Source organism: Morchella importuna, assembly GCF_003444635.1.
Source record: "Morchella importuna strain M04M26 chromosome Unknown Morimp01GS018, whole genome shotgun sequence".
Lineage (NCBI taxonomy): Eukaryota > Fungi > Ascomycota > Pezizomycetes > Pezizales > Morchellaceae > Morchella > Morchella importuna.
Genome location: NW_025763415.1, coordinates 478,007 through 505,950, shown reverse-complemented (window position 1 = coordinate 505,950; position 27,944 = coordinate 478,007). Strand labels below are relative to the sequence as shown.

General features: G+C 48.3%; 7 protein-coding genes across 7 annotated transcripts; 2 read left to right on the top strand and 5 right to left on the bottom strand.

The window, feature by feature from the left end:
* Window positions 1-468: 468 nt before the first annotated feature.
* LAJ45_06302 (uncharacterized protein) lies at window positions 469-2,780 on the top strand (the record flags this gene model as incomplete). Its single annotated transcript, XM_046115866.1, has 5 exons — window positions 469-653; window positions 810-1,097; window positions 1,154-2,308; window positions 2,370-2,588; window positions 2,675-2,780. The coding sequence occupies 5 exons, from the start codon at window positions 469-471 to the stop codon at window positions 2,778-2,780; spliced, it is 1,953 nt and encodes a 650-aa protein (XP_045970975.1).
* Window positions 2,781-4,122: 1,342 nt separating this feature from the next.
* LAJ45_06301 (uncharacterized protein) lies at window positions 4,123-6,708 on the bottom strand (the record flags this gene model as incomplete). Its single annotated transcript, XM_046115865.1, has 6 exons — window positions 4,123-4,168; window positions 4,258-4,442; window positions 4,689-4,798; window positions 4,855-5,484; window positions 5,548-6,247; window positions 6,304-6,708. The coding sequence occupies 6 exons, from the start codon at window positions 6,706-6,708 to the stop codon at window positions 4,123-4,125; spliced, it is 2,076 nt and encodes a 691-aa protein (XP_045970974.1).
* Window positions 6,709-6,870: 162 nt separating this feature from the next.
* On the bottom strand, window positions 6,871-7,839 carry LAJ45_06300 (uncharacterized protein; the record flags this gene model as incomplete). The annotated part of the gene is made up of 1 exon (XM_046115864.1): window positions 6,871-7,839. One exon carries the CDS (start codon window positions 7,837-7,839, stop codon window positions 6,871-6,873), a length of 969 nt encoding a protein of 322 aa, XP_045970973.1.
* Window positions 7,840-10,083: 2,244 nt separating this feature from the next.
* On the bottom strand, window positions 10,084-11,430 carry LAJ45_06299 (uncharacterized protein; the record flags this gene model as incomplete). The annotated part of the gene is made up of 10 exons (XM_046115863.1): window positions 10,084-10,089; window positions 10,147-10,195; window positions 10,258-10,311; window positions 10,385-10,541; window positions 10,600-10,636; window positions 10,792-10,816; window positions 10,874-11,052; window positions 11,108-11,138; window positions 11,207-11,253; window positions 11,389-11,430. 10 exons carry the CDS (start codon window positions 11,428-11,430, stop codon window positions 10,084-10,086), a joined length of 627 nt encoding a protein of 208 aa, XP_045970972.1.
* Window positions 11,431-12,635: 1,205 nt separating this feature from the next.
* LAJ45_06298 (uncharacterized protein) lies at window positions 12,636-16,229 on the bottom strand (the record flags this gene model as incomplete). The annotated part of the gene is made up of 2 exons (XM_046115862.1): window positions 12,636-13,510; window positions 13,595-16,229. 2 exons carry the CDS (start codon window positions 16,227-16,229, stop codon window positions 12,636-12,638), a joined length of 3,510 nt encoding a protein of 1,169 aa, XP_045970971.1.
* A 1,743-nt stretch (window positions 16,230-17,972) lies between these two features.
* LAJ45_06297 (uncharacterized protein) lies at window positions 17,973-18,409 on the top strand (the record flags this gene model as incomplete). Its single annotated transcript, XM_046115861.1, has 5 exons — window positions 17,973-17,983; window positions 18,061-18,065; window positions 18,114-18,175; window positions 18,231-18,311; window positions 18,365-18,409. The coding sequence occupies 5 exons, from the start codon at window positions 17,973-17,975 to the stop codon at window positions 18,407-18,409; spliced, it is 204 nt and encodes a 67-aa protein (XP_045970970.1).
* An 8,160-nt stretch (window positions 18,410-26,569) lies between these two features.
* On the bottom strand, window positions 26,570-27,761 carry LAJ45_06296 (uncharacterized protein; the record flags this gene model as incomplete). The annotated part of the gene is made up of 4 exons (XM_046115860.1): window positions 26,570-26,686; window positions 26,744-26,911; window positions 27,011-27,454; window positions 27,750-27,761. The coding sequence occupies 4 exons, from the start codon at window positions 27,759-27,761 to the stop codon at window positions 26,570-26,572; spliced, it is 741 nt and encodes a 246-aa protein (XP_045970969.1).
* Window positions 27,762-27,944: the final 183 nt, after the last annotated feature.

Here is a 27,944-nt window from a genome sequence, read left to right as displayed (position 1 = left end):
TGTTGCATGGAAATACACGTACGCACACTCTCGGGTGAGGGCAGATCACAGTGACTGCCGTGTGTATTCCTGGAACATTCTTCTCCTGTGATACGTACAAAAAGATCTATACGGAACTCCTGTTCTCCAAAACGCTTAGAGACCCAAGCCAAACACACGTCTTTCTTGCTGACCGCCCGCAGCTGGCGGTGGGGACTCTGTTGTGGGGACTCTTTTGACGCCGCTACCGGAACAAGCCGCACTGCGGCTCTTCCACCCCACGTGGTCCGTGCCCCGTCCGGGTAACACGCACACACAAACGCTATTTGGCAGCCTCACGCATGGGCCGATATGGTCTGACGGTGCGAAGAAGAAAAAAGTTTCATCCCAACTTTCTCCTCTCGCAATCTCTCTTCTCTCCTCTCCTCCTTACATTCCCACTCTCATAGACATCAACAACCACAATTCCCAACCCTTCCTCCCTCCACAATGGCCAAGCGAAAGGCTGAAGGAACAGCTGCCCCCAGCTCTCCCGTAAAGAAGGGAAAACCGTCAAAGGCCTCCTCGCCAGCTCCGGCCCCGGCCCCCGTGGACGTCAAATCCTCGTTCCGGAAGGGCCTCTTCGACAAGGCCGTGCAAGCCCAGTACCGAGAAGAATATGCTTCCTCCACCCCGTATGCTGCCTGGACACTGTCCAACTCCCACCCCGCCCCGCCCCGCCCCGCCCCGCCCCGCCCATACCCATTGCAATCCCGGTTGGGGAAAAATACACACATCTATAGCTACACAGTTTGAATTAACGTTTCCCCCTTCTCTCTCTCGGCCCATAGCTACAAACACGCCGTGATCCACTCGCTAATAGACGACGCCCTCCTGCGCTCTGTCCGCACCGAGGCCCTCACCTCACTACACTTCACGCCCAAAGAAACCGACATCTACCGCATCCACCAATCCGGCGACCTCGCCAACCTCGACGGCCTCCCGCGCGCCATGCAGAGGCTGCTCCCTCGCTGCGCCAGCTCCGCGACGCCCTCTACTCAAAGACCTTCCGCGACTACGTCTGCGCCGTCACCGGCTGCGGCGCCCTCAGCGGCACAAAGACAGACATGGCAATCAACGTCTACACGCCCGGCTCGCACCTGCTGACGCACGACGACGTCATTGGCTCCCGCAGGGTCTCGTACATCCTGTACCTCACGTCCCCGGACAGCCCGTGGCAGGAGAGCTGGGGCGGCGCGCTGCGCCTGTATCCGACGGTGGTGGCCGACGACGGCGTTACGAGGGTGCCGGAGCCAATGTGGGAGAAGGTGATCCCGCCGGCGTGGAACCAGCTGAGTTTCTTTGAGGTGCAGCCTGGATTGAGCTTCCATGATGTGGAGGAGGTGTATGAGTGCGGCGACGACGAGGAGCGCATCCGCATGGCTATCAGTGGGTGGTTCCATATCCCGCAGGAGGGCGAGGAGGGCTACATCCCTGGTCTCGAGGAGGAGCTCGCCGAGAAGAGCTCCCTACAGCAGCTACAGAGTAAGAGCGACACCTTCGACTTTCCAAAGCCCCAAGCAGTCACCGAGGAAGTCAAACCCCAAGCAGACAACAACAACAACAACGAAGAAGACGACGAAGCCAGCGACGACACAATCCTGACAGAAGCAGACCTCACCTTCCTGCTGCAGTACATCGCGCCCACCTATCTGACGCCCGACACACTAGAAGAGCTCCGCGACGCCTTCCGCGAAGACTCCTCCGTGCAGATCACGCACTTCCTCTCAAAGTCCTTCTCCGCCAAACTCAAAGCGCACCTCGACCCCCTCGACAGCGCCCTGCACGCCGCCCCCACGCCGCCATGGCGCGTCGCCACCCCACCACACAAGCACCGCTACCTCTACCTCCAGCAGCAGGGCAGCAGCCGCGCACCCACCACCCCCATCGACGAGCTCCTCACCATCCTCTTCCCCTCGCGCCCATTCCGAAAGCTCCTCCAGCTCGCCACGGACACGCAGCTAACGCCCGCGGGCAACCTCCTCGCGCGCCGATTCCGCCGCGGCCTCGACTACACGCTTGCGACGGGCTACGGGGGCGCGGGCGCTGGCGAGATTGACGAGAACGGCGAGGGCGATGGGGAGGCTGCTGCGGCGGCGATGCGCGTCGAGGTGTGTTTGGGTGTTACGCCGTCGAGGGGGTGGGGCGGCGAGGAGGAGGATGACGACGGTAGGGAGGGGGAGGGGGGGAAGACGGCGGGGGGCGCGAAGAAGAAGGGGAAGGCGAAGATGAAGGTGCCCAGGCCGAGTAAATTTGATGACTCGGAGAGGAGTGTTGGTGGTTATGAGATGTGCGTTCTCACACCTCCCCTCCCCGCACAGTGGGTAATAGGCTGATCGTAGTAAAAACAGGTACATGGCCGGCGACGACTCCGACAGCGACACCTCTTCCGATGACGACGACGACGACGAAAACGCGGGCGCCAAGAAGAAGAAGAGCAAAAAGTCGGATCCGGCAATCTACAAGACGGCCAAGGCCGACGACGACGACAGCGTGCTGTTCACGATGCCGGCCGCGTGGAACAGGTTCAGCATTGTGCTGCGCGACGCGGGCGTGCTGAAGTTTGTCAAGTATGTTTCGCAAAGCGCGAGGGGCGATCGGTGGGATGTTGTTGGGGAGTGGGGGGTTGCTGAGGATGGGGAGGAGGGGAGGGTAGTGAGGAGGGGGAAGGGGAGGGGGAGGGGGAGGGGGAGGGGGAAGAGGGGGAAGGGGAGGAGTGGGCGGGGATTGATGATGATGATGAGGAGGAGGAGGAGGAGTAGGGGTTGGTTTGGGTTTTTTTGTCTTGTCGTGCTAGATGGGTGGTGGGAGGGGGGAGGGGGGAGGAGTGTATACTAGTAACTAACCCCCATCTGCGCAGAAATAAAAAGTTTCGCCCGTTTTCTCTATTTTCTTTCTTTGTCTTCCTCCTTTTCTTTTGGCATCTTGTGATTTTTGGGTTGCTTGTGATTTTCATAGAGACAGGTCGTGGTTGTGTTCTTCATGGAGGTTCGGGTGCGGGTGCGGGCGGGGGGCGGGGGGAAACTGCGGTACACCTATCTCTAGCCTACCTAGCTAGCGGCCAGCTTATCCACATCCCCACACCACCACCACCACCACCAGCTGCCCTATAAGTAGCAGCACTCTTTCCCCTCCACTACCAATAACCGCTATAGGTAGTGAGTGGGCGGGGTGGGGTATACACGCCGGCCTGCCCCTGTCAATGATTCAACAACCACATCACACCACACCGCGGTGTCAATGATCACACACACCGCTCATCTTCGATCATGGTGTATCACTCGGTTGCCATCGGGTGACGAACGCGTGTCAATGATAAGTGCAATCATGAGGTGTCACTCGGTGGTTCGGCCCCTGCGCTGTGGTTTTTTTTTTTTTTTTTTTTTTTTTTTAATTCATTAATTGCATGCAACCTTACAGCTATGGCAATGTCCCCTGAACTACCCTATCTCATCCACCGCCGCTCACACAGTATTTAGACAAATGAAAATGAAAGCACATATAATAGTCCTCGTCTCTAGCATCCTTCAAAGTGCCCCCCACCCATATATATCCTAGTTCTCTTCTTTCCTCTTCCGCGCTCTCGTCCTGTCCATTTCTCTCATATCTCCACCTTGTAAACTGTTTCCATATCTTCGTCGCTGCCTCAATCCCGCTGGCCTTCCAGCGGAGTTTGATGACTGTATTGTGTTCTTTATGGTTCGCCCGGCGCGCTGTGGGTGACTATATGTATATGTATATGTAAGTTGTCTTCCTTCTTGGCCCAATCAAACAGGTGTGGCGAGAATGGGTGTAGCTAACGTATTGCGTGTATATAAAATTAAACTAGAGTAACTAATCCCCCCCCCCCCAAATGCGTGTATACTGGTCCAGGAATCCCCTGCAACCTTGGCCCTTGACGAGGAAGGAAACGGAAACGGAAATAAAAAACGGAAATTGGAAACTCGGAAACAAAAAAAAAAGAAAAGAAAAACAAGAACGGAAATGAGAACGAGAAATGAAACAGAAAGAGAAAAAAAGAAGAAATTCGCCCACAGATCCATCTATCTGAAGAGGGGGGGGCTCTATATATCGTTTTGCTGCATATGTTCGTGGTATTGGCGTTCACCAATCAAAAAGCTCATAACCCGGTTCGTCTTCTTTTAGGTCACTGTGTTCCGTTTAGTTATTTGGATGCTACCCGCCGAGTTTGGAGCGAGAGGAGGGGGTGGAGGGTGATGTTAGGGGTAAAATACTCACTCTTCGATAGGTTCCAGGTCTCCTGCGGTTGCGGTATTGCGTTGACCCCCTTCCTCTTGGATACGAATCCTTTCTAACTCTTTTTCTAGCAATTCTACTATTTTCTTGTGACCTTCTTCGGTTGCCGCCCGCAGTGCTGTGCGTCCGTTGTTGCTTCCTGCCGGGGCGTTGACGTTTGCCTTCTCCTATAGTAGTCGCTCTACTATACTGCCTCGGCATTAACGTCTGCCTTCTCCTGTAGCAGTCGCTCCACTATATCAAGGTGTCCTGCTCCCGCTGCCGCCTGCAGTACTGTACGTCCATACTTTCCTCCCGGGGCGTTGACGTCTCCCTTCTTATCCAAGAGTAAATCCACTGTTTCTAAATGACCCCCCCTCTGCCGCTGCTTGTAGCGCTGTCATTCCCGAGAATTTCTGTATCCGTCTACTTACTCCAGCCAAACCGCCATTTAACATGCCACAAGATCGCCCCCGAATATCATTTATGATTTTTCCAGCATATTCAAACTGTCGCCCTGCCCCTGTAAACAGGCAGCCACAGGCTTTGCATTAATATCAGCGTTAAGATTCGAAAGTAATTCCACAAGTTCTAAATTACCAGCACCTGCTGCCGCCTGTATCGGAGTCCTCCACTGGTGTATTAGCATAAGATCAAGAGGTACTTGGTCGTCCTCCAGGGAATCTGTACTGAGAGTTTTGCGACGCATTTGATCAAGATGTAGTCCCGAGTTCTGACGTTGAAGATATGAACCCAGTTGATCCTTATGCATAAAAGTCCCATTCTTCCGACGGACGATTATTACAATTTGTGCTGCTTCAAATTTTAATTTATGTGATATCGTGTCACGAGCTGAGACATTTTGATCCCATATTTGCCTTGCAAGCTCTCCAGCCTCTTCTTCCTTTCCTTTATGTAGCACAAACCAAGCAAATTGCAAGATTATCCAGGATCCAGATTTCTGATGAATTTTCCAATCCTTCAAAGCCGTAAATGTGACTTGGAATATCTCGCTGAAATCCATTGTGGGATTGAGCTTTTTTTGACTAATGCATAGGTTCACCAGACCTTCTGCCCGAACAAAAGTGCGATCCATGTCATCTCGAAATTCCACGAAAGCCGAATTCCACTCTTCTGTCGACTCCGCACTAAAAGATAGCCTCAAAATCCTTGTAGTTCGTCTTAAACGACGCCGATTTATGCCGGCCACGATAGCCGGTCTATCAGGGACTACCCTTAGATTGGAAAGTATATATTTATCAATTTGAAGTGATTCGTTCCAACGTTTTTTACTCTCTAAAAAGGTTGCCACGCTTCTCAGCTGTTCGTGAACATCGTGAACGGAAAGCAATCTTCTGACGGCGCGTAACGCAGGAATGATAATCATGTAGGCCTCTTCAATTGAACCAAGATAAGATTCATCAAAGCTGGATGCGAGTAAATCTACGCCCGTGTTTGTCAAGCCACATTTATTCCAGAGGTCGCCTTCCTCATCAACCTCTGACCCATTGTTGGGTTCACTAGTAATGGTGCGCTGCGTGGTTGTTCCACCAACTCCCTTGATAACTTCCACCACCGCAAACATGAATGCCGCGTATAACTCCTGAACACAAAGTGTTTTGAGATCCGATCCAGCATCGACACACCAAAAATCTCCTTCGCCACTCGCCCGACCAAAGTATCTGATTTTATCATGATCAGACGAGCACGGTTGCTGCACCGGATTTGTCCCGCGGTAGGCCCATATTTTATAGTCGATCGTACATTCGAAAGATGCGAGGGATAAACAACGAACATTTGAGCGTGGATCTAATCCATTCCTAGCTCTTTCCCTGGATTCCTCCGTAAGAGAAGATATCCAAAGACAGAGGATAGCTTCAGGCTCTCCTCCCTTAACTCTCCATGGCTTCCACTTGTTATTCTGGTCTCTCTCTCTCTCGATAGTCATCTTCACCTTTGATCTTTGCGACTGGCTCTTCTCTACTTCCTTCACCTTCACCCAAAGAACCCACTCGAAGCTCGGTTCATCCTTATATTATCAAGCAATACCATATGAAGGTAAATAGTGTTCATTGCTGCCTCTATCGCTTTCTCGAGGTTGCGAACATGGACTCTGTCTTCTAATTTCCAGTTTTTGGATAACTCTGCAAGACTGGTTCGGATGGCCATGACTTCTGTTCCGATATTTGAAGGATGGTTTTCTGGTATGGATACTCCAGAGTTCTCGTTATCTTTGAGAGGAATCGGGGATATTTCGGGCCCTGAAATAACCACCCATATCTCACAGCCCTTCAAGTGCTTTGCGAGCCAGTCTAGCTCATGTCCCTCTACATCATCTGGCTCCTTGGTATCATTGTCGCTCTTTCTCTGGATGTGTGCACAGGATCGTATAGCAGTCATGATCAAAATAGCTCCCAATTGTGCCGCAGTTACTGATGAGTGCAATGCGCGCATTGCGACAAATTGCGCGATAAAGCCGACTAGGGAAACGCCAACTGTAACCAGAAAAGGCAGAATTGTCCTCGCTTTATTCTTATGCGATGTTATAATCGTTTCGCCAGAAGTTTTGCGTGCGAATGATTCGAACCGTTGATCGCCGACAGTTTACCCTCCTTATTAGAGCCAGATCATGCTATATGTATCTGTATCAGCATTTTCGGCTGGGACCCAAGTCTTTTCTTCAGTGCTCAACTCCACAACCTGCGCGCACAGAAACATTCCAATGGCAAGCACTACTGTGCCTGCTAGAAAGAGCGGGAAACCATAACCTATCGGCGGGGCATCGTTCTTTTCTAACTTTAAAATATACTGAGTAATTGCGGCATACACAAGAACGCCACCCTGAACAATAACCCCAATTACAATGAAAAGGATTAAAACCCATTTTGGTACAGGTACCATGCTGACGTTCAGTGAAAGATTGGGGGGATTTTGACGTTTTCGGTATTCTTCGATCTCTGGATCGAGAGGTCTGCTAGGCTTCTCAGTGCCCTGGGTGTCTTTCCCCTTCTCATTGTATCGGCCTCTAGAGATTGCATCCTGGAAGGTGTAGATTTTCGATTGATTCCCAACACCCGGCTCCGAACCACCCCCACTTGACTTTTCGTAAACCAATTGCAATAGTACTGGGCGGCCAAGAACCCTAACGACGCCTTCACCATTCCATAGCTCGCAGACGTCTGAAGATGTGGAGGACATCAAATCGGCCTCCACCTGACCATGACTTTCCTTTGCTCTGCCAACCAGCGACCTCAATTTCGGGCTGCCTCCAACACGGATCGCGGACACTATAGCGGTGATGACACCTAAAGAAGCAAGACAAAATATTAGATTATCAACCCAACTCAACGCCTCACTCATGTACTGCTTGGTGACTTGTTCGCCGAAGAGCGCGAGTAATGGTGCCAAATCGCTCCCAAGGTTATTGGCGAAATCATCCCATCCTCCCGCTGGGTCGCAAGCAGAGCCTACACATGCGGCAAGGGCATAACCGGGGAAGTATAGGAAAGCAATAAATATATTATATCCCATGAGGAGGTTGCTCCTAAGGTTGACGAGAGGGAAGACCGCATATGGTGGCCCCATCGATCTTATGTAACTAACCGCGGGTCGAGTAATTTTTATTTCCTTTGAATAATCTATACCTGTAGTTAGCCTATGTACTATAAAACTAAAATAAATTACATACAAATGATAATAAAATATAAAATATGCTTACTTTGAAGAGAATGGTTATGTGACTCCGTACTCAAATTCAAAGGTGAAGAAGAATATGAGGCCCCAAGCTTAAGTCAAGTTCCGAATACCAAAATCCCTACATGTAGTAGCAAAAAAGTCAGCATCATCATCATACTCTAGTAAGGCATTCTATATATATATCTTTTTACAAAGCCTCTTCCCAATAGTAGACAGAGGTCTAATGTATAACTATATGTAGCTTAATGCCTCCAATAACTTCCAATTTTAGTCCTAGTACTGCGACTACCAGTACGTGCAATACTAGCTAGCTGATCGATATATCTATGAGCAGATAGTTCTAACCTGTGCATGTGCCAAATATGTCGATGAATGGGACTATTGAAAAGGTACGAGATTTGGTATGTGGGAGCGATGAATTCTTGCGTTTTTGGCATATATTTTCTTTGTGATCGGAGAAATACTCTGAGAAGAAATAAGGGTTGCTTTTTAATTACTAGCAAGCCCGTCTCGCGAGCAGATTTTTTCTGCACAATTTGAGACATTTCACTCATCACATTTCTACTTTCTACATATACCGACTCATGACCATGGTATAAGCTTCAAAACACAATTCGAGAGTAAGACACAACTTTGATCAAAAGCTTATCACGCCTTACAACTTCCAACGCCGTACATATGAATTCAAGAAATCCAGTTGTGGACTCTGAAGCGACCGCGTGTAATCAGAAAGACCTCCAGTCGTGACTGAGCATTTTTTATTCATGCAGCGCCAATTAATGCCCTTTTGCCAACCCGTCTGGCCGAAGGCAAAATGTGCATGTCTAATCATCCAAGGGAAACGCGCAATGCGCACAGAGTTGTTTATACTGTTTCAAATCCTGTAGCTCGTGCCAACGATATAGAATTCACTCGTTCATTCAATCAGTCGGTGCATGAGCGGACACTTTTCTTTAGACAACGTAGAGTACATGTAGTTACACAAGTCTGGCGCTTATTGCCACATGCAAACCACAGAGTGGACGACTTCCCATAAGCAATAGAGCGCGTTCTATTACAATAGCAGGTGATTCTTAGATAGATCCAGTTCCCATGAGCAAGTAAGATTTTTTCTATTCGCCAGACTTGTTCTATTCATTTACTAAGGCAGATAAGGTATACCGCAAAATCTCAGGAATAACGAATCGAACTGGACTGGAATATTTTGCTTCGGATTGGTCAAATGCTTGTTGAGCCTCAATCCGACAAACCCAAAGCGTAACTTTTGGTCGTCTTGACCAATGGGTAAGTGGTATTCCAGCCCAGTTCGATTCGTTATTCCTGAGATTCTGCGGTAGTAGCAGTGCACTTTTTTTTTTATTTTTATATATACCTTATCTGCCTTGGTAAATGAATAGAGTAGCAGTGCACTTTTCCTAGTTAGTTTACTGTTCTAACCGAAGAAGGAAGGTGAAAGTACTCAAAGTATTCAAGTGGATAGAAATGTTCTATCCCATAGACCCCCGCCTCGAAGATGGTGCTCTATCAAATTTCTTAGAAAGACAAAATCAGGTCTATTGGTCGATAGAACGCGCTCTATTGCTTATGAGAAGTCGTCCAGTATTGTAGAGGATACTCGCAGGACACGTGGTGGTATGTAGGTACGTACATGTAAGTATTGTGGGTTGTCAAAAATAATGGGACGCAACAGGCTTCATTGCAATGTAATAATCTCTCAACCACGACCGACCACAAAGAGACCACAAACAGGATAAGTGATAATAAGAACTACTGGAGACCCAAAATGTATTTTCGTTAGTATTGTCGTTCGTTGGTGGCGGGGTTGGGTTGTCGTTGCTGTATTCGTTGCCCATTATTTTTGACAACCCGCAATACATGCAGTTCATAAATCTTACGGATTTAATATCTATCGAGCCAACCACAAATCCGGATGGCCATATGGGAGAACATACGTGTTTGTGTAAAGTACAAATCATCACAGTAGGTGCATATAATGGCCACCCTTTCAAAGAGAAAAAACACATCTGCTATTACTGTACTATCACGTAGGTACAGTTGAATTTCGGGTTTCGCATCAGGTCTAAAACATTCATTCTCAGACCGCTCCCAACCATTTATAACCCCAAAAATCGATCAGGCCTATATCCACGCTAAAATATGTGCGTGTAAAGTACATGTATGTAGGTACCTACATACCTGCACGAACATCTCCAACGACCCAACAAATATGAAGAGCTTAGCCGACCTGCTGGGGCATCAGGCATTCCCGCGCTTTCCATAGGCACGCCAGACGGAACGGGTCCTTACGGAGTTCTTCTATCTCTGACTCTCTCTGCAGATTCGATGCCGTAGGAGAATACACTAATTTCATATTAGCCAATCATCAGTCGTAACTTCTGGAATATGTATGAGAGCCTATTCTATCTACACTTACTAGCAGTAAGGGAGTTTTACAAAGCCACATCCTGCATATCTTCTCCAAACGGCGACCCTGAAAAGCTCAGACCCCACTACACTCCAAACTCGCCCCGTCCCGTCTCTAAGCAGAGCGCGGCGTGAGTCGTCACCAGCAGGCAGCCCACCATGCCAAACTGACTTCGAACTCAGGGCAAAATTCTCCTGTCGAGTGAGAGTCGATGATGCACCTACCTACCGCAAACCAGTATCGATCGCCCTTGAGCTCGATCTGCACCCCAAAATTTAATCTTAGCACCACCCACCGAGCCCACCCATGCAAACAAACAAACACACCGCCGGAACCCAGTACTACCACCGCCGGTAGCGAGAATAAAAGGGGAGGGGGAAGGGGCCAACATGCCGTATTGCACATCTCCATTTTACCTTACGTATGTACCTTCTTCTCGACCTTTACCACAATATCGAATTTCCCAGCCCATCCGGGTCCCACCTCATCCCATCCTACGCGTCAGCACCGAAACCAGGACCGTGGGATTTCTCTCCCAAAAAGTGCCGTCCCAGTATGCATTTCCTCAAATTACCATCGTACCTCGCCCCCTTGAGATGTGTATATTTCCATTGCAAACCGGGTGATATGGCATGATTCGAGGCCTGGCAGGTAGGTGTTCCCCATTGAAACCCTAACTATATCAGAGTAGTTAGTATAATTCATACAGACTAGACCAAAATTCGAACATACCCTATCCTGCCCAGCCCAGTCCAGTCCTCTTCTATCCAGCACGACCCAGACCCTCAGTATTACTCACGCGTGGGGTTTGGAAGCCAATGGCTTACACACATTGTGCGTCCGTCCCACCGACAGATCCCCAAGCCTCCCTTAATTCGCTACCTCCCTACGTAAAATAAACTTCAACCCCCACCAGCTTTTCCGGGCCAGGGGAAGGGGAAGGATGAAGGGATGGAGGGACGTAGAAGGAAGGGAGAGGAAAGCAAGAAAGCAAAAAAAAAAAAAAGTGGGACCATAACTGCATATGAGATTTGAACGTCCCTCCCCCTAACCATATCTACCACCCAGCACCGAGGCGCACATACCCCCCCTCTTTCTCTTGCTCCAACGGTCTGACACTGACAGCCGTTGATGTTGCATGCATGCATAGCCGAGGCCAGTGCGAGAGTAAGGCGAGAGGTTCGGCACATAGGAAGGTCCTGTACGTCGAAAAGTAGAGTACCAGCCTAAGTACATGTACTCTAAACATCATGTAAGGCACCCAACATGGCAGCATCGAATTCCAAATCTACGGGATTCGAATGATGAAGGGGAATGTGAAGGGAGTTTATCGGGTAAACGTACACCCACCCACGTACATACCAATCCTTAATTGTATATATAACCAGCTAGGTTATAAGTAGTTAGTCTCCCGCTGCCATATTGTCGTACCTGCATCCTTCTCCCCCCAATGGCCATCCACCCCTTAACCTAACCACTACCTGCCATAAATCTCCGCGCCCGTTTCAAAAACAGAAAAAAAAAATAAAAAATCTGCAAGTCAAGTCACAACAGCGGAGTCACTATGTAGTACGCAAAGCTCTTTATTCTCTTTCTTTCCCGCTATATAAAGCAGCAGCTATGGATCCCCGCCCCCGCCCCGTTCCGCTCGCCCGCCAGCATCCAGCGCTGCGTCTTCAAGAAAAGAAAGGTCCCTTCCAGCCCCAAACCACACCCCCCCCCCCCCCCTCCCAACCCCAAAGAATTTCCCTTTTATACCCACTAGAAAAGAAACAAAAAAGAGACCCAATTTTTTTGGAGTAAATGACAACAGCCCAATTGAACCACCCACCCATAAAAACATTGAAATAAAAAAATGTTAATCCGTTGCCCAAACATCCCAGAAAACACAATAAAAAAGCAATGACGTGAAAAGAGAAAAAAGGGTATGACTAAAAAGAAAGAAAATAAGACGCTCATTCCAAAGGAAAACACCCATAGAGAAAGATATAAAAACGAACCATCAAAATGCAATCCAGTTGGGTGGGGGGTAGTAAAAGGGAAGAAGAAGTTTCTAGATACAAAACATTAATGAGCGGTGGCCGTGAAAAATACCCCCCCAGAAACCAAATTGCAATCAATTTTCCGGAATAAAAAAAAAACGCTATCGCCATGATCCCATAAGCCCTGAATAAACGAAGATACGCAGTAAAAAGATAACAAAAAATAACCAAATGAACCCCTATGACAAAAAAAAAAAAAAAAATCAAGACGCCTCTCCCTAATGCTGCCCAACGCGAAGTGGCTTTCTAGCCCAACCAACCAATGTCCTCCATCCCGAGCCTCTTTCCTTGGCCTCATTGAGGACGCTCCCCACTGTATCTGACGCCAAGGACCACTCGCCCTCTCCAGACTCATTACTAGTCTTCAGCATCCATTTTTCCCAGATCCAGCTGCCCACCAATCCTGTGATGGGGGAAGCATTTTCCAGACTGCCCTTTTTGGTGCTGCCCTCTTCCCACGCTTCAATCTTCTTCCGCACCTCCTCCTTAGCCAGATCCAGATCCTGTGACTCGTGAGCGGGGAGGTTCCCGTCCTTCGACGGAACCTTTGGCTTCGAGCACGGCGGGGCCATTGGCAAGAACATCCAACTACGTTTGATCTCCCCATACCCCGCTCGGTTTAGTCTTGAGATCCACTTCTTTGTCGGCTCAGGATCATAACCCTTCGCCTGAAGGCTCTTTCCAAACTTCTCTGAAAGTTCGCTCCCCAGTGGGCCTGGGTTGATAATGTCGTTATCAAACAAGGTAAACTCCAGGTGCCCACCAGGCTTCAGCACACGTAGACACTCTTCTAGGCACAGGTCATACTCATCCATGTTCTGGTCGTTTTGCAAGCGAGAGGGGACGGTGGTCTTCAGGTTCAAGTACAGCGTACGTGCCGAAACCACGTCAAAGTGGTTGGACGGGAACGGGAGCTTCCAGAGGTTCGAAACCACCAGATGACGGTGGTTCTTCGGGCCCCGGTATTTATCCGCCGAAAGTGGGGTATCCTGGGACTCGGGGTCCTCTGCCGAGGATTTGCCGTGAGTGCGAGTGGTGACAGTGTAGACCTTTGCCTTTGGATAATCGTAGGCGCAATGCCAGCCCCAGTCCGCTAGATAGAACCATTAGAAACCGTCGAACGAAAACCCCATATTGTAGATACATAGTAAATAAGCAGTAGTGAATGAATGCATACCGATAGGCAACCCGCCCAAATCCAGCACCCGCCTCCTCTCATGGTCCGGAACCGACCCCTCGACCACGACATTCTCCAGCATCTGCGTCGCTCTCTGATCCATCTTGACCGTCGCCCGCCTCGTTAGCCTCTTTGCCGACGCCGCCAACAAAGTCTCGTGTCCCGGGCTGATGATGACCCTTCCGAAATTCATCCATCTCAGGGCCATCAGCGCCCACAAGCTCGTCAGTATCTCCTCTCCGACCTCCCTGTGCTTGGCAAACACATTCCCGCCCGCCGCCTTTCCGCCCGCAGACCTTCGCTTCGATCCGCCTGCAATCAGCGGGTAGTCTTGTCTCAGATGGGAGCAGATGCGCTGCGCCTGCAGTGCATCGAAGCGAGGCATCCTATGCACAAACGAGTCATTCTCGCCCGCGCTCTTCACGAACGTCCTGAACGCGCGAAGATACGAAGAGTCCTTCGTGGCATCGTCCTGCTGTTCATCCAGTAGAAGGATCTTCTCCTCGGCAGGGGTTGGCATCATCGACGCCGTCACAACCTCCGGAGCCAACGACTGCAGGATAGCCTCCTTTGCGTCCTTGTCATCCTCGGCAACGCGGATCTGCACTTCCTTATAAGTGTCGGTGGTCTCCATGTAGGTATCCATCAGCGTCTCGATGGATTTGCTTGTTGAGGCTGAAACGTCACCCGGGCTCTCCGGCGGGAGCTCGTTTAGGATGACTTGCGTCATTTGCGGAGTCTGTGGGGGAAAGTACGAGTCGGAATTGTTATTGTAGTGATGATTATTATTGTGGTGCCGTGGTGAGAAGTTCTCGCTTCTGCTTGAGAAGAGCGGTAAGACACCGAGGCCGTCGGGGGCTTCGTCAAACAGGATTCCGGTTGGGATGAAGTCGTCGTCGGACGGGAGCGTCTCATAGGCGGTTGTAAGTGGGGGGGGTTGCCGTGGTGTATAAGAGGATGGACTGTGTGTAAGCGCCGGGCTCCTTGTCGCGTGACCGGGCAACTCCGACCAGCTGGACGAGGAAGCGCTGGGTGTAAACAACGAGTGGAATAGTGTTGGGGAAGGTATTCTGATGATCCCCAGGCCATCATTTTTCTCTGCCTGCTCGAGGAACTGTCTGCTTAATCGCTTACTACGGTTCTTCCCGACAGCAGCAGCACTGGTTGGGGCATCGGGTGGAGGACGGTGTGGAGGTGGGTTTGATGATGCAGGGGATGTGCCATTTGTTTCTTCTGGCTCTCTGGCAGATGATAGTGATGATGGAGTGAGGGTGTTGTAGTTGTGGTTGTGGTTGCTGTTGTTACTATTACCATTGTGGATTGTGGTGATGGTAAGGTTCTTGGTGTCGAGGGCAAAGAGTATGGGCTTTGGCGGGGGTGTTGGAGGGGCAGAGGGAAGGGATGTGACAGATATGGTGAGAGGTTCGTCTACAGACGCAGGAGCACTTCGAGGAGGAGTAGTAACAACGACCAACGACCTCTTCTGCGTCCAGTTCTTTGGCGGCGGCGCAGGTGGAGGGGGAGACAGTGATCCATTATATCGCATATCATCCTGCATTGGCACACTCCTCGGCGTCACTCTCGATCTTGGGCTGACAGGACTCTCCTCACCACCACAACCTTCACCACCACCACCACTACCACCACCATTGCCATTCTTGCGTCGCAACATTAGGTACCCATCCTCGTCCGTGTCGCCGCCGCCATCGGAGGGCAGAGAGTCCTCATTCAGATCCTCGTCCAGAGAGTCGTCAAACAGATCCTCATACTCCCCATACAACGCGTCCTGCCCCTTCCTCGCCGGCCTTGTGCGGTTCTTCCTGAATGTGGTTGGGTCGAACTCTGTGTCCGCCTGCTGTTGCTGCTGCTGCTTGCGATTTCGGCCCAGGAAACTTTTTGAACGGCTCGCCATGATTGAGGTGTTGCTTGTGCCCACGCTCGCCGTGGGCGAGCCCGACCTCTTATTAATAAACGTCCCCCTTGACATCCTTGTAGAATTGCGAGGGGACGTTGATGATTGGGAATCGGAAGAACCCCAGGGTGAGAATGGCCGTTGCAGGGGATCCGGGACCACCATGGAAGCGGAGTAGGAGCTAGTGGGTGAACCTGGTTTCGAGGTTATTATCGACGGTGCGGACGTGGGTGCCGATATTGTGGACAGCGCGGACGACGACGAGGACGAGGCCGCCCGCCGAGGAGACCTAGATTTCGTTCCCATCCTGAACATCATATTGTTGACCACTGATGCAAACAAAGGGGCACCAGGAGAGGGGAAAACACTGGCAGTAGTAGCAGCAGTAATAATTGTATTATCACCAGTAGTGGCAGCAACAGTAACAACGGTCGACTTGATCTGACGGGGGGTATAGGGGGACGACGGATCAAGAGTAGCAATAGTAACGGCAGCAGCAGGCTCACTTTGAGGAGACGGGGTGGTGTTATTGCTTTGTGGAGAACAGTGGGGCGTGACAGGCGGGATAGATGAGGTTTGCACGGAAGGCGTATATTGGGCCACCCACGGAGCCTGTTGCCGTTCGTCTCTTGAATCGTCGCGAGCAGCAGCAGCAGCAGGTCCACCTACCACTGCACCTGCGCCTGTGCTCAGACGTATCAAAGGTGGTGGAGGCTGTCTCATTTGAGAGGACCAGATTCGTCAGAAAAAAGTATACGACGAGGGTGATATTGTGTGGGACCGCTCTCGACCGGGGGGGGGGGGGGGGGGTCCTTCTCGTTCTCAAGAAGCTAGAGCGCTGAGGAGGAAAAAAAAACGACCAGGATATCAGAATAAGAGTAGTTAGAACTTAGTAGAGTAGTAGCAGCGCTCTCTCTCTCTAAACCTCCCCTTTGTCCCGCCGAATTGATATATCGAATAAAGTAAGAAGCCAGAATGGGGGCCAAAAAAATATATGAGGATTGATATTGAAATATCTCCGAGCGCACCAGCGCCCTGATAAGCAGGTTTACTGCTACCAGTCCGGTGGGGAAAAGGCTCCCTTAGAGAGTGTCTCGGTGTGAACTGATACGTTCTCTGTCTCTGTCTCCTTCTTTCTTTCCCCTCTCTATTTTTTTTTTACACACGAGCTGGCTGGGGTTGCAAGGGGTCCCCTTTCCTTTTTTTTTTTTTTTCGCTCTTTCCTTTCTTTTGCCTGTTTCCCCTGAGACCTATGAAGTAGTAATATGACGATGAGCAGACGGAATATCTCAACACTCAAGAAACAGAATGACGGAGTTGAATCGTGATTGAGATTGAAAAGAAAAGAAATCCGAGCATAGGCTAGCTAGAGATCAAACAAACTGCCTGTCTTGTGTGGGGTTGTGTTAAACACTTTAGCTTGCAAGCATTTTTCTTTCTTTCTCCATGATAGTTTATACGGAGACACGCACACACACGCACATACACACACATCCTCTGCAGCCTTGTTCCTTCAACTCTACCGGCGTGCGTCCTTTTCATGGTGTGGACCTGGCTACAGCTCGGAGAATCTTTTTAAGCAAAGCGTACTCCGGAGGCAGCTGGTGTGGAGGGATCATGTAGGTACATAGAGGGCATATGTAGAGAGACGTAAAGTAGACAAGTAGAAATACAGTATCATCATTGATCACCGCCCTGCAAGTAAGCGACGGACGCACACCACCAAAAGAACATCATGCAGCAGCAGCGTGAGCAACGAGATGAGGCTGCCTTCCTGCAACCATAACCACAACCGCAACCACCCACCACCCACCAGAAAAGGCATCGTCTAGAAATACCTAGAAGCTGCAAAGAAGCTGGAGTGGAATAAAGGCGGGGGTGATGATGTGCAGGTCTCATTTTTCTAGAGTACATGCTTTCTTTTTTGCTTGTGCATTTATCTGGAGGGTGTGGAGGAAGGAAGCTCTCTACTCTCTTGCGGCCAACCCACCCACCACAATTAACCATTACGATCAATCCCGCCATACACAAGCCAAGTCGCCTCGTTCAAGATCGTCCGCTTTCGAAATGCGGCGTCGGATCCTCAATCCCGCCGGAGGGTGGAATGGAAGAGAGAAGGAATATTCCCCCGAGCCCGCAATATCAGTATTGCCATAATTATATAATCATCATGATATATATTACGGCACGATATATATCATTACCACCGAGACCCTTGACCGTATCTTTCACTTCACTTCAGTGCCTACATTTCGCACGCCACCTACACCACACCACACCACACCACACCCCATTCTTTATTTCATTTCTTCCCTCTTTCTTTGTACTGCACTGCAGTGCATTCATTGTCTTAGCTCTCCAAGCCCAATCCACCTAGCTCAGAAGGTATCTGGCCCCCAACCAACCGCAACCAATCAACCAGACAAACATACAAAACATCCTCTGCGGATGTCGGCAGATTACGCCATGGGCAAAACGTGGGCCAGTCAGCCAACCTTGGTGAAACAATCCACAGACCTTCTGGAAAAAAGTGTTTCTGTAGAATATGTGCCAGGGCAGGTAGAGAGCTGCACTCTACTCTACACAGCGTGCGTTAACGTTTGGCAGTTAGACCCACTTACTCTGGAGTAGGTACAGTATGTATCTGTCAAAATGAACGCACATGTCTTGTCTGTATCGTATCTCGTATCGCCGTTCTACAAACGTGCTCACGAGTACATGTAGGTAGATATGTTCTCATATGTACCTAAGTACCTGTCCTCGAATACGGCCGCAACCAAGCCCACAACCTACATAGCAGACAATGTACCTACTTCACTACTCCCATCCTATCCCAAGCTAAGCTAAACCTAAGTCAGGGTCCACAACTACTACCCATCGCTTATTACCGACCACCAAGCTAATCCCCATTTTCGCCAGCTACATAGCAAAAACCCAAAGTTAAATTACCTCCTCTCCAACTTTAGCTTACGAAATCCCGCCCTCCAGCCACGGCCATGGGGGTCAAAGCGAGAGCCGTACATGTACTCTACTCTAGAATAGAGAGCAGCTAAGCTAGAGTGGAGTAATTTGCTTTAGTTAAATAACCGAACGGCCGAAAGCCATGGTCAGGAAAAGGGAAAGAAGGATAAAAAAAAAGTAAAAAAACGATCCTTCCGGAAGCTGTTAAGAAAGGGAAAAAAAACTCTCCAGCTTGTGGTCGCTTGAGCCCCTTTTTTCCTCTATTCTAGCTGAGTGATATATATGTGACGAAGCTAGATTCCAGCAGCTATATGTAGCTAGATGACAGGCGACAAGACAAGACAAGACAGACGCGCGACAGCGCTAGTGGTAAGTGGGATGGCCGAGGACGAGAAAAGAGGAGGAAGGCAGACAGAAGGGTAGGGGAGTGTCGCTTCCGTCCGATCCAGATGAACGCCGGCAGAGTAAGAGTAGAGTTGACATTGGCGGGAGCGAGCTGCTAGCTTAGTTGGAGCATGTAGTAACATTAGTTACTACTCTACTCTAGAGTCCCGATTCCTTGCAGGTAGAGACCGTAGAGTAGAGGAACTAGATTTCAGAGTACTAGTACTTAGAGCTCTTACAAATCTCTACAATTTCTACTATCTCTGCTAGTACATGCTAGTATGGACTCTACTCTCCTCCACCGGCGCAGTTTGTGTTCACTGTGAATCACAAAGTTACTTGGCCCCTGAACGCCGAAGGACAATTAATCCGTCCCTTAGTAGGTACCGTAAATTCCTATGCCCCATCGGAGTACAGACACTGCTCTCACCCCAACATCTGCAAGCAGGGCAGCACCCAAGTATGTACGCGACGTTAACTACATCATCGCGAGTATCATAGCCAAGCTAACCACAGTCGGAGCCGCGCTCGTTCGGTTCGTATTATAATTTCCGTGGGCGTGCATGCAAGTACGGTAGACTATCAGATGCCATATTTACATACACACACACATAAAAACACGAGGTTTCACTCACGATCATCCAGCCAGTAGCCCTCTAGTTACTAGTAGTGAGTAGTGAGTAGAGTACACACTCGCGGCAGGCAAAAAGTACCGGACAATGCAAGTTTTGTCTCTGGGCTTTTTTGCAGTAGTTCACGCCTAGCACGCACACCCATTGGTGAACCAAAAATCTGCATTGTCCGGTACTTTTTGCCTGCCGCGAGTAGAGACTAGAGCAGAGCACCATACATAGAACAGAAAAATAAAGTAGAGAGTAGCCTCGGCCACTCTACCTGCAGCGCGTTCGCTGCACCGGCGTGAAACACATTCATCCAGATCACCAGAAGTGGGAAGGAATGACGAGCACTCGTACCACCAGAGAACCCGTCACTCAGGTCGAAAAGGCCCTGCATACTACCGGTGCTACATCTTGCGCAGGCAGGTCTGCGGCGCAAAGATCTGGGCCTCCTCTCCTTCCAGTGCAATAAGCACCCTATATGTGTGATTACATACATATCCCCAAGTAGTTAGGAGCAAGATATCAATGTGATATGATTCGAGGTACAAGAGTTTCCGATAGAACGGTTCCCTACAGAGAGACCAGCAGCCAGCTTGGATGCAAATGGTGCCCTCTGGGCGCGGCTTCTCGGAATCTGGGGATTGCCACGGCCATGGATGGGGGTGCGTGTCTGCTGCGCGTGTCTAGGTATAAGAGGAAGGGGTGAGCGATAAAAGTGATTCTTTAGTCCTCAAAACCCAGTATGTAGGATATATTTGAGGCCCTTTATTTATTATTTGGAAATCAAAATAAATCAGTACGGTTAGGACGTGTGCGGCCGTGACCAATAGCAGGCGGTCCATAGTGGTCTCATAAAAGTTGTACAGGAAAACCCGGCAAAGTTATTAGCCTTTTCCATTGGAGGCGATCATTCAATAGGTAAGTCTTATCCTAGTAGATCAGTAAATAGAATATCCAACTACTCTACCTCCTCTCCTGTTGGATCGAGAATATCATGTTCCAGTAGAGTAGAGTAGGTACACATGTGCATGGAGAAACTCTGGAGTACTATCTAGCAGGGTGTCGGCATTCGGCAAAAGATAGAGCAGACACATGTAGATTGTAGTACTTTAACCTAACTTCCCGACGCCTTGTTTGTAAGAAAGCGATGTGATTGGGCAATAAGTCTCCGAGAGCGTTAGTAGAGCCACTGCTCGCTACTACTGGTAATAATTCCGATCTTTCAATCAAGTACCCCAGGAATAGCGAAGTCTAGGCTTCAATCACAAGGGTTCACTCACATATATGTTACTCTACTATTCACTGAGATCTCTCCGGACACAGCTCTAGCTCTACTATTCTCGCGTACCCCGCACCTTGGACATTAGTAGATAAAATACTTCATGTAGGCAAGTATCGTGAAGTTGTTATGTTGGTAGTACAGATATGGTGCCGGTACTCTGCCCGAAGATCCTTGTATCTCTAGCTAGAGCACAAAGTGGTTAGCTGGATGGCTTCAACACTAGTACATGTAGTAATCTCGTCCCATCTCGTCCCATAATCAACCCCCCTATCTTGCATGCGTACATAAGTATGTACACACGTATCTCGCTTAACTAGACGCTTTTTCTAATTATTGCCGTTTATTTTGTGCAATTTCTCTGCTCGTCATATTCACGCCTTCGACATTAGTTACCTAACTCCGGTTTCTCCCCGCGCCGGATGTAGCCTGTCAACAGTCACACGGTATGCCAACCAGAGGCCCATGGATATACCCAGCTCCCTATTTTTGTTACGAGGATCAACCTCATATCATAGAAGAAAACCCAATTCCGAAAAAATGGAGATGGATTTATATTGGTGATCTTCATCGTGTGGCTAGGATCTTGCGAAGAAAGCGGGACGTTGGTTGGTTTCCTGGGACTAATAGCTCCCTGGTACATGTAAGTAAAGATAGAAAGGCAAGAACTGTATACATGAGCAGCTGAAGTCCACCGTAACATTCAACGGCCTGGAGCACAGTAAATTGCGATTTCTTCGGGGGCCTACCTAGCGGATTAACCTGGCCTTGAGTGTCTGTCCAGGGAATTGCCCTCGGTCACTTTCCTTGACTACCTACACGTCAACTGAATAGACGGGCAGATAGACAGACATAACGTGCGAGCAAGTAGCAACCCGGTACTTGGTACGCTTCATTGACGTCTCGTCTTGTCAGGGTCTCAAGAAAAAGAAGGTCTGAGACACCTCTGATTACCATGCAGGTTTGTTTCATCCAATGAAAACTGCAGTAAAAGTTTGTTCGGGGCACACCCCATTTCATTCTTTGCGCATAAGAATGGAGCACGGCGGCGGCGGCGGCGAGAAAACCGGTGGTGGGGTATGAGCGAGTTAATGAATGAGTCTGGCAAATGTGGCTTACTGCTGCACGCTTGGATTCGTCATTTTTGGTTTATCAGAGTCTCTGTGGTTTCGCCATCCTAGATCTACTAGGTGTTTCACCCATATGTTTCAACAACCACGCAATATGGCGGCATGCTCCCAGAGAAAAACAATACAAGTCTGATCGCACACTCATTTATGTTCAAAAGAGAGTGGCATTAATAGTGTAAATCGAAGGCTTTTCTTTCGATGGAAACATGCAGTCCGTTCTCTCCTTCCCTGAGCAATAGTGGGCTTGGAAAGAATACGTCCTACTGGCTAGCTAAATGTATGGAATTTTAGCAGAGTGTGTTCATGCGCAAGACGATACATTTGCTACTGGCTGAGCCATGTATCAGTGATTGAACACACAAATTAACGCTCAGAGGTCGGCCGTACTAGAGAAAACTTTAAACAAAATATTGGGATGATCGACATACGTTAACAGAGGGGCTCGAGCAACCCTTCCAAATTCCAGCTATCAGGGTCATTGCGCAATTCGGAGCACGGGTCGGAATTATGTGGGCACGAATATACCAATATCGCGTGTGTAGATAGGCATTTGGGTTGAGTGAGCTCAGGATATCGGTGGCACTGGGGATGGAGGTGGAAACCAAGATCCCTTCGTATGATAGTTTAGGTAGATCTTTGAAGTTCCTAGGATCGAGTTATGTAGGAATATTTTCCTGCGCAGTTTAATCCGTAGCTGCAGTTGTGGGCTTGGGCCAAATTTTACTCTCACATATTTCCAGCTCGAATCGACAACTATCAAGCCTGTGAATAACCTTGGAGCTCTTAAAATTGTTGCCACTCTGAGCTATGATATCCATAGGATAAGTGAATGTGGACCTTTCTGTTTCCGAGTGCTGGCAGATGATTAAAAGGAAATAATCACGGCCACAGAATCGTGGAAAGTTGCAAGTTCAAGCCCTCTGTGACGCGTCACGGAGGGTTTCTATCCGAGTTATCATAGATAATCGACGTTACAAGGACTCCCATCTCCTGAGGGTTCTGTCGCCACCCGTCTTTCCCGAGCTCGGGGAATTAGCGATTAAACTCAGATCATGGAATGTCACTCATTCTTGAAGTGCGTATTTTGGGGGGTATCGTATCGGCTATTCTTTTTATTGCAACCATGTGCTTTATCTCTAACCACTGTTAGAAAAGGGGTGGGCATATTGGGGTTAGGGAACGAATTGTAGCTCTATAAAAGTAGATCTTATTAGTGTTGAGGAATTTCCATCACCCTGGTTGTTTTACTGTGTGCATCTATATTAAATGTGCCTGGCCGGGCATCGACGTCTCGCGGATAATTGGCCAGTCTTGCTAAATGGTAGGATTTACCGGGCGATCATCCATTCATTGTAAATCATTTCTGCCAGATAACGATGAAAGGTGGTCCAAGCCGTAGAGCACGAGCATTTGGATGCCCTGTCTTTTGTCGGAGCTTTGGACACCAATACCTAGCAATCAAAACTAGGGTTCCCTCGATAACTATTAGGACGAATTGATCTGTTTTAAACGAAATACACAGTTGGTAAATTTATTAGTTGTCGTATGTATTCGGCGTCTCTTACCAATCCACACGGTTATTGATGATATATATGATGATAGACTCCAATAATAATAAAAATTGTATTATCCAGTATTCATCCCCTGCCGAGAGTATTTATAACGATTGACTTTAGATTATAATCATTGAGAGGCGTTGATCTGTTGTTGGGTTGTTTCTCCACAGATCGAACAGATTGTAATGATTGTCTCATGATACACAGCTCATGACCCGTATGGAGACAGTGTATGGTATCGAACAGACACAAAAACGATACTGTACCGAGCTGTAATGTCGGACGTCATTCCCATCAAATTTTTGTCGCAGAATATTGTGGTTTTTGTCACCGTGTCCCATATAAAAATGCTATCGGGACTGTATATTTCGTCCTCTGATAATCTTTATCCTTAAATTATTTCGAGGGCCGCAGTGTCTTAAAGGCGTGAAGGGTTTCTTATAACCCATTTCCAATAGATGTGTTGTGATTCCGTAGGTAAAAATGATATCCTAAAAATTAACCCGGGGTCAGTTAGGTAGTAATAGTGCCAACTGTTAAGCATCATGATAGGGAAAGTCAATGTCACCTTAAACAGCATGATATGACCATCATGGTGCACTTTAAGGGGGTCTTGGCAAGCCAACCCAACAGTGCAAAACATCCAGAGGTCAAAACAACATATCCAAACGTCGGCGATAATAATCAAAAGATTGAGACTTTTCTCATATCGGATAAGCTGCCGTTGATACAAACTATTATTGAAAGTTGGATAACGGAGATAAAACATAGAGTACCCACGGCTTGGGGACAGAAGCTATTGAGACGATCCAGTTAACCAGTAACGCAACACTTGACACTTTTCACCGCCGAATAACCTGACACAAAAATGATAATTTAAGGGGAGAGGCCTTGAACCTCAGGCCGCTAAGTATACAGCAGTTATACCTTCCACGGCTCGGTGGGGTGTCAATGCAAGAGACTCGTGACCATTTTGCCGATTGATCCACCAGAGAGCGCTTCGATGTTTAATTCTCATTATTTGAGACAAGACGTTTCGATGCCTAACAGTCCGAATTCTCCCAGCTGTCAGGTCATAATCTAATTATTCTGCCTTGTTTTCTTTCAAGGCAAGTAGAGTGGGGTTTATTGAAATCACCATGTTGGCAAGAATTGACTTAACAGGCCCAAGGTCCGTTGATAAGTACGCATGTTGTTGGAAATTCTAAAACGACGGTAGGGTTTGAGGCGGCATGTCCATATGTACATTTATACATACATACATCCTACATGATATGCGTTACGCATTCGGATGTCCCTAGCTGAAGGCTCGTGCACGGATAGATCGACGCTGGTTGAGACATATCAATAACTATGCCAGAACTCAAGAGTGGGGGTTGATTTCCCTTAAAACAATACCTTTGAAAGAAAGATAGGCCAAAAAACCAATACCAAGGGATTTTTATAGGCGAAACCATGCCGTGTGATCTCCTGTGAATTTGACGGCACGACGGGGGGAAGATGATACATGTATATAAGAAATGGTACCTACAGTTTGGATAAGGGAAGATTTCTTTGTAACTCTAGCTTTAGAACTAGGGAGAATCGGTATTGTATTCGCTCCTGATGATGTAGAGTAGTAGCTAGCCTGCCAGCAACAGCCATACACCCAATGCCCCCTTCAGGCCTACCTTAGATACCAGTAGATGAGAGAAGCCAGAAGCGCAAGGCCTAGAGTAGAATAATGTATACACTTCGATAGTGCGTGGTCTTGTGCACAAGTTGTGCATTTTCTGCATGTAAAAGGCCTGGGAACCAGGCTACCACCCGCGGGATCCTATCATAACGTGTCATCGATACCCAGATGAACGATAGATACCATTGATCCAAATCGTGCCTATCTACACGTTTTCTAGAGATACTTGTATCTTGTACCCCTTAAAGTGTTATGATGTATAGCTGATACTCCTCAGCTCATACCGAGCAGTCACAGAAGCTGAGCGTAAAGTCTAAGAAAACTTGAATTGGACTCAAATCGCGTGATACAATGTACATGTAGTGTAGTAACTCATGTGATTTAAACCTACTACATGTACATACATGTACAGCGACAAGTAATAAGTGATGGAACGCTCTGAGAGTACAAACATTTAATGTTGGTGGCGTTTTACCACAACAGGTATCGCTGTGTTCCATCACTTATTACCTACCGCTGTACATGTATTAGGGTGTAGCGAAAAGTGATCAGAATCTGATAAGACAAATACATGTATTCACCGCAACATTCACTTATCAGATTCTGATCACTTACCCTCAACACCCGGTACTCATAACATACCAAGTATCCACATCACCACCGTGAAGCTGAAGTTGATTTTGCCACCTACAGAGAAACCTATGATCGGAAGTTCGACTCACGATCTCTGTGTATGTCTGTATACGTACTCCAAGTACATCATCCAATCGCAACGCCGATCTGAATGCAGTTGGATTGCTTCGTCACAGGCGATCACTCGGAGGCAAATATAAAAAAAAAAATCATACTGTTTGGTTGATCGATTTGAATCATACTGTTTAATTGATTGAGACTTGATTGATAATTAATCACTGCCTGCTGTGAGAGTAAGTTTCCGCCGCAGCTTTGAAACCTATTTCCGTGACAAGAAAATACATGTAGATATAAGAACGTAGAAGCTTCTCTGTCGAGATTTGAGACCATATGGAGAAGGATGTTCAATTGTACTCACATGCGATCATCAATCTGAAAAACAAAAACACGCCAACTTAATTGAGCAGAATCTACAAATTTTGAACACCCCAATCCATAATAATATCAATCCCATACCGCACCACCAGCCACAAACCATAGCCAGAATAAAAAGATAGAAAGAAAGGATAAAAAAAAGCCCGAATTTTGTATATTGTCTTGTCAGGTCAGTCGTGGGGGGATATGAAGGGGTGTGGTTTTCCGGTGATGTTTTTATACACAAAAGAGGAACAAAAAAGAATTTATTTTTATTCTTCAAATTCATCACAGTTTTGCTCCCAACGCTTTCCAGCCCGACCACACCTGATCCCTAGCGACATGCCCGGAAAAAGAAATTACAAACTTTTTTTGTTTTGATATTTTTCTATTTGCATTTGTTTGAGGAATTTAAGCGGAGGTCTTGGCGGCACCAGTCCTCATTGATGAAGCACGGCGCTTGCGAACCTCAGAGCGCTTGGACTTCTCTTCGTTAAGGCGCTTGGCAAGAAGGTTGTTGTACTCGGCCTGTTTTATATTAGTTTGGTGTTAGACCAAGAATTGGGTTTGGGGGGGGGGACGTACAGCAGCCTCCTTAGAGGCCTCTGACCTCCTCTTCTTGAGAGCGATCCTGTGGCGCTTGTGCTGGAGACGCTGAGGAGTGATGAGCCTCTGGATTCTGGGGGCCTTGGTGTAGGGCTTCTTTCCTTCACCCTTGGGCTGGACCTCACGACGAATGACGAATTTGCGGAGCTGTATTCAAAGTAGATATGTTAGAAGACCACGTTGAAATATCTTATGCCCGCATCCAATATATAAAAGGGCGAGCAAACAGCGGAGGAAATAGCATACATCGTCATCCTTAGACAGACCGAAGAACCTCCTAATCTTGGTAGCCCTCTTGGGTCCGAGACGCTTGGGGTGGGTGATATCGGTAAGACCGGCAATGTCGGCCTCACCTTGCTTGACGACGACCAGAGACAAGACGGCTAAGTCCATTCCGACGATACATCCTCTAACGGACTTTCTCTTCCTCTCACCAGTCCTTCTTGGGCGGTAGCAAGAGTGGCCGGCAGAAAGAAGAAGACGAACACGAGTAGGGTGCATAACACCCTGTTTCATGGGGAAACCCTGCTTGTCGTTTCCACCGGTGATCTTGAAGATGTATCCAGCGAACTCGGGACCGACGCTGTCACCAGGAACTTCCTGACCCATACGCTTCTCCATGAAAACACGGAGAAGACGCTCATCTTCAATCTCAATCAACTTCTGAGTGCCCTGGGCGGGGTAGCTATTGTTGAGGTTTCGAGTCAGTCCCTGATTCTTCGCTTTCTGTGCTTTGAGCTCCCGTCTCCCTCCGCTCCCTCCCCCTATCCATTCCTTTCCAGCTCTCCAATCTTATCCCAACCTTTCATTCTTTATGCTCGGGGAAGGGAGTTGCGATTGAAGAAAATTGAAGTTGACCAGGGGAGAACTTACGCCTAGTTATAAAAGCTTATCGTTAGTTGACTGTCATCCGATTATATGATAATGATAGAAATTACGTCCAGAACAGCTAGAACTCAAAAGGACGGCCTGGGAAACTCACGATATTCAACTTCATGATTGCGGCGACTTTAGTTTGTTACGGCCGTAGTATGGCGGAGAAGTCGGTGCGCTGGGGGGGTTCGTCGGCGGGGGGTTGTCGTTTATTTTGTTGCTGTAGGTCCTGAGAATTTCGATGTGTGTATGCGCCAGAGCATTGCGGGCCATTGTGTGCGTGGCGCCAAGACGGGACTGTCTGCTA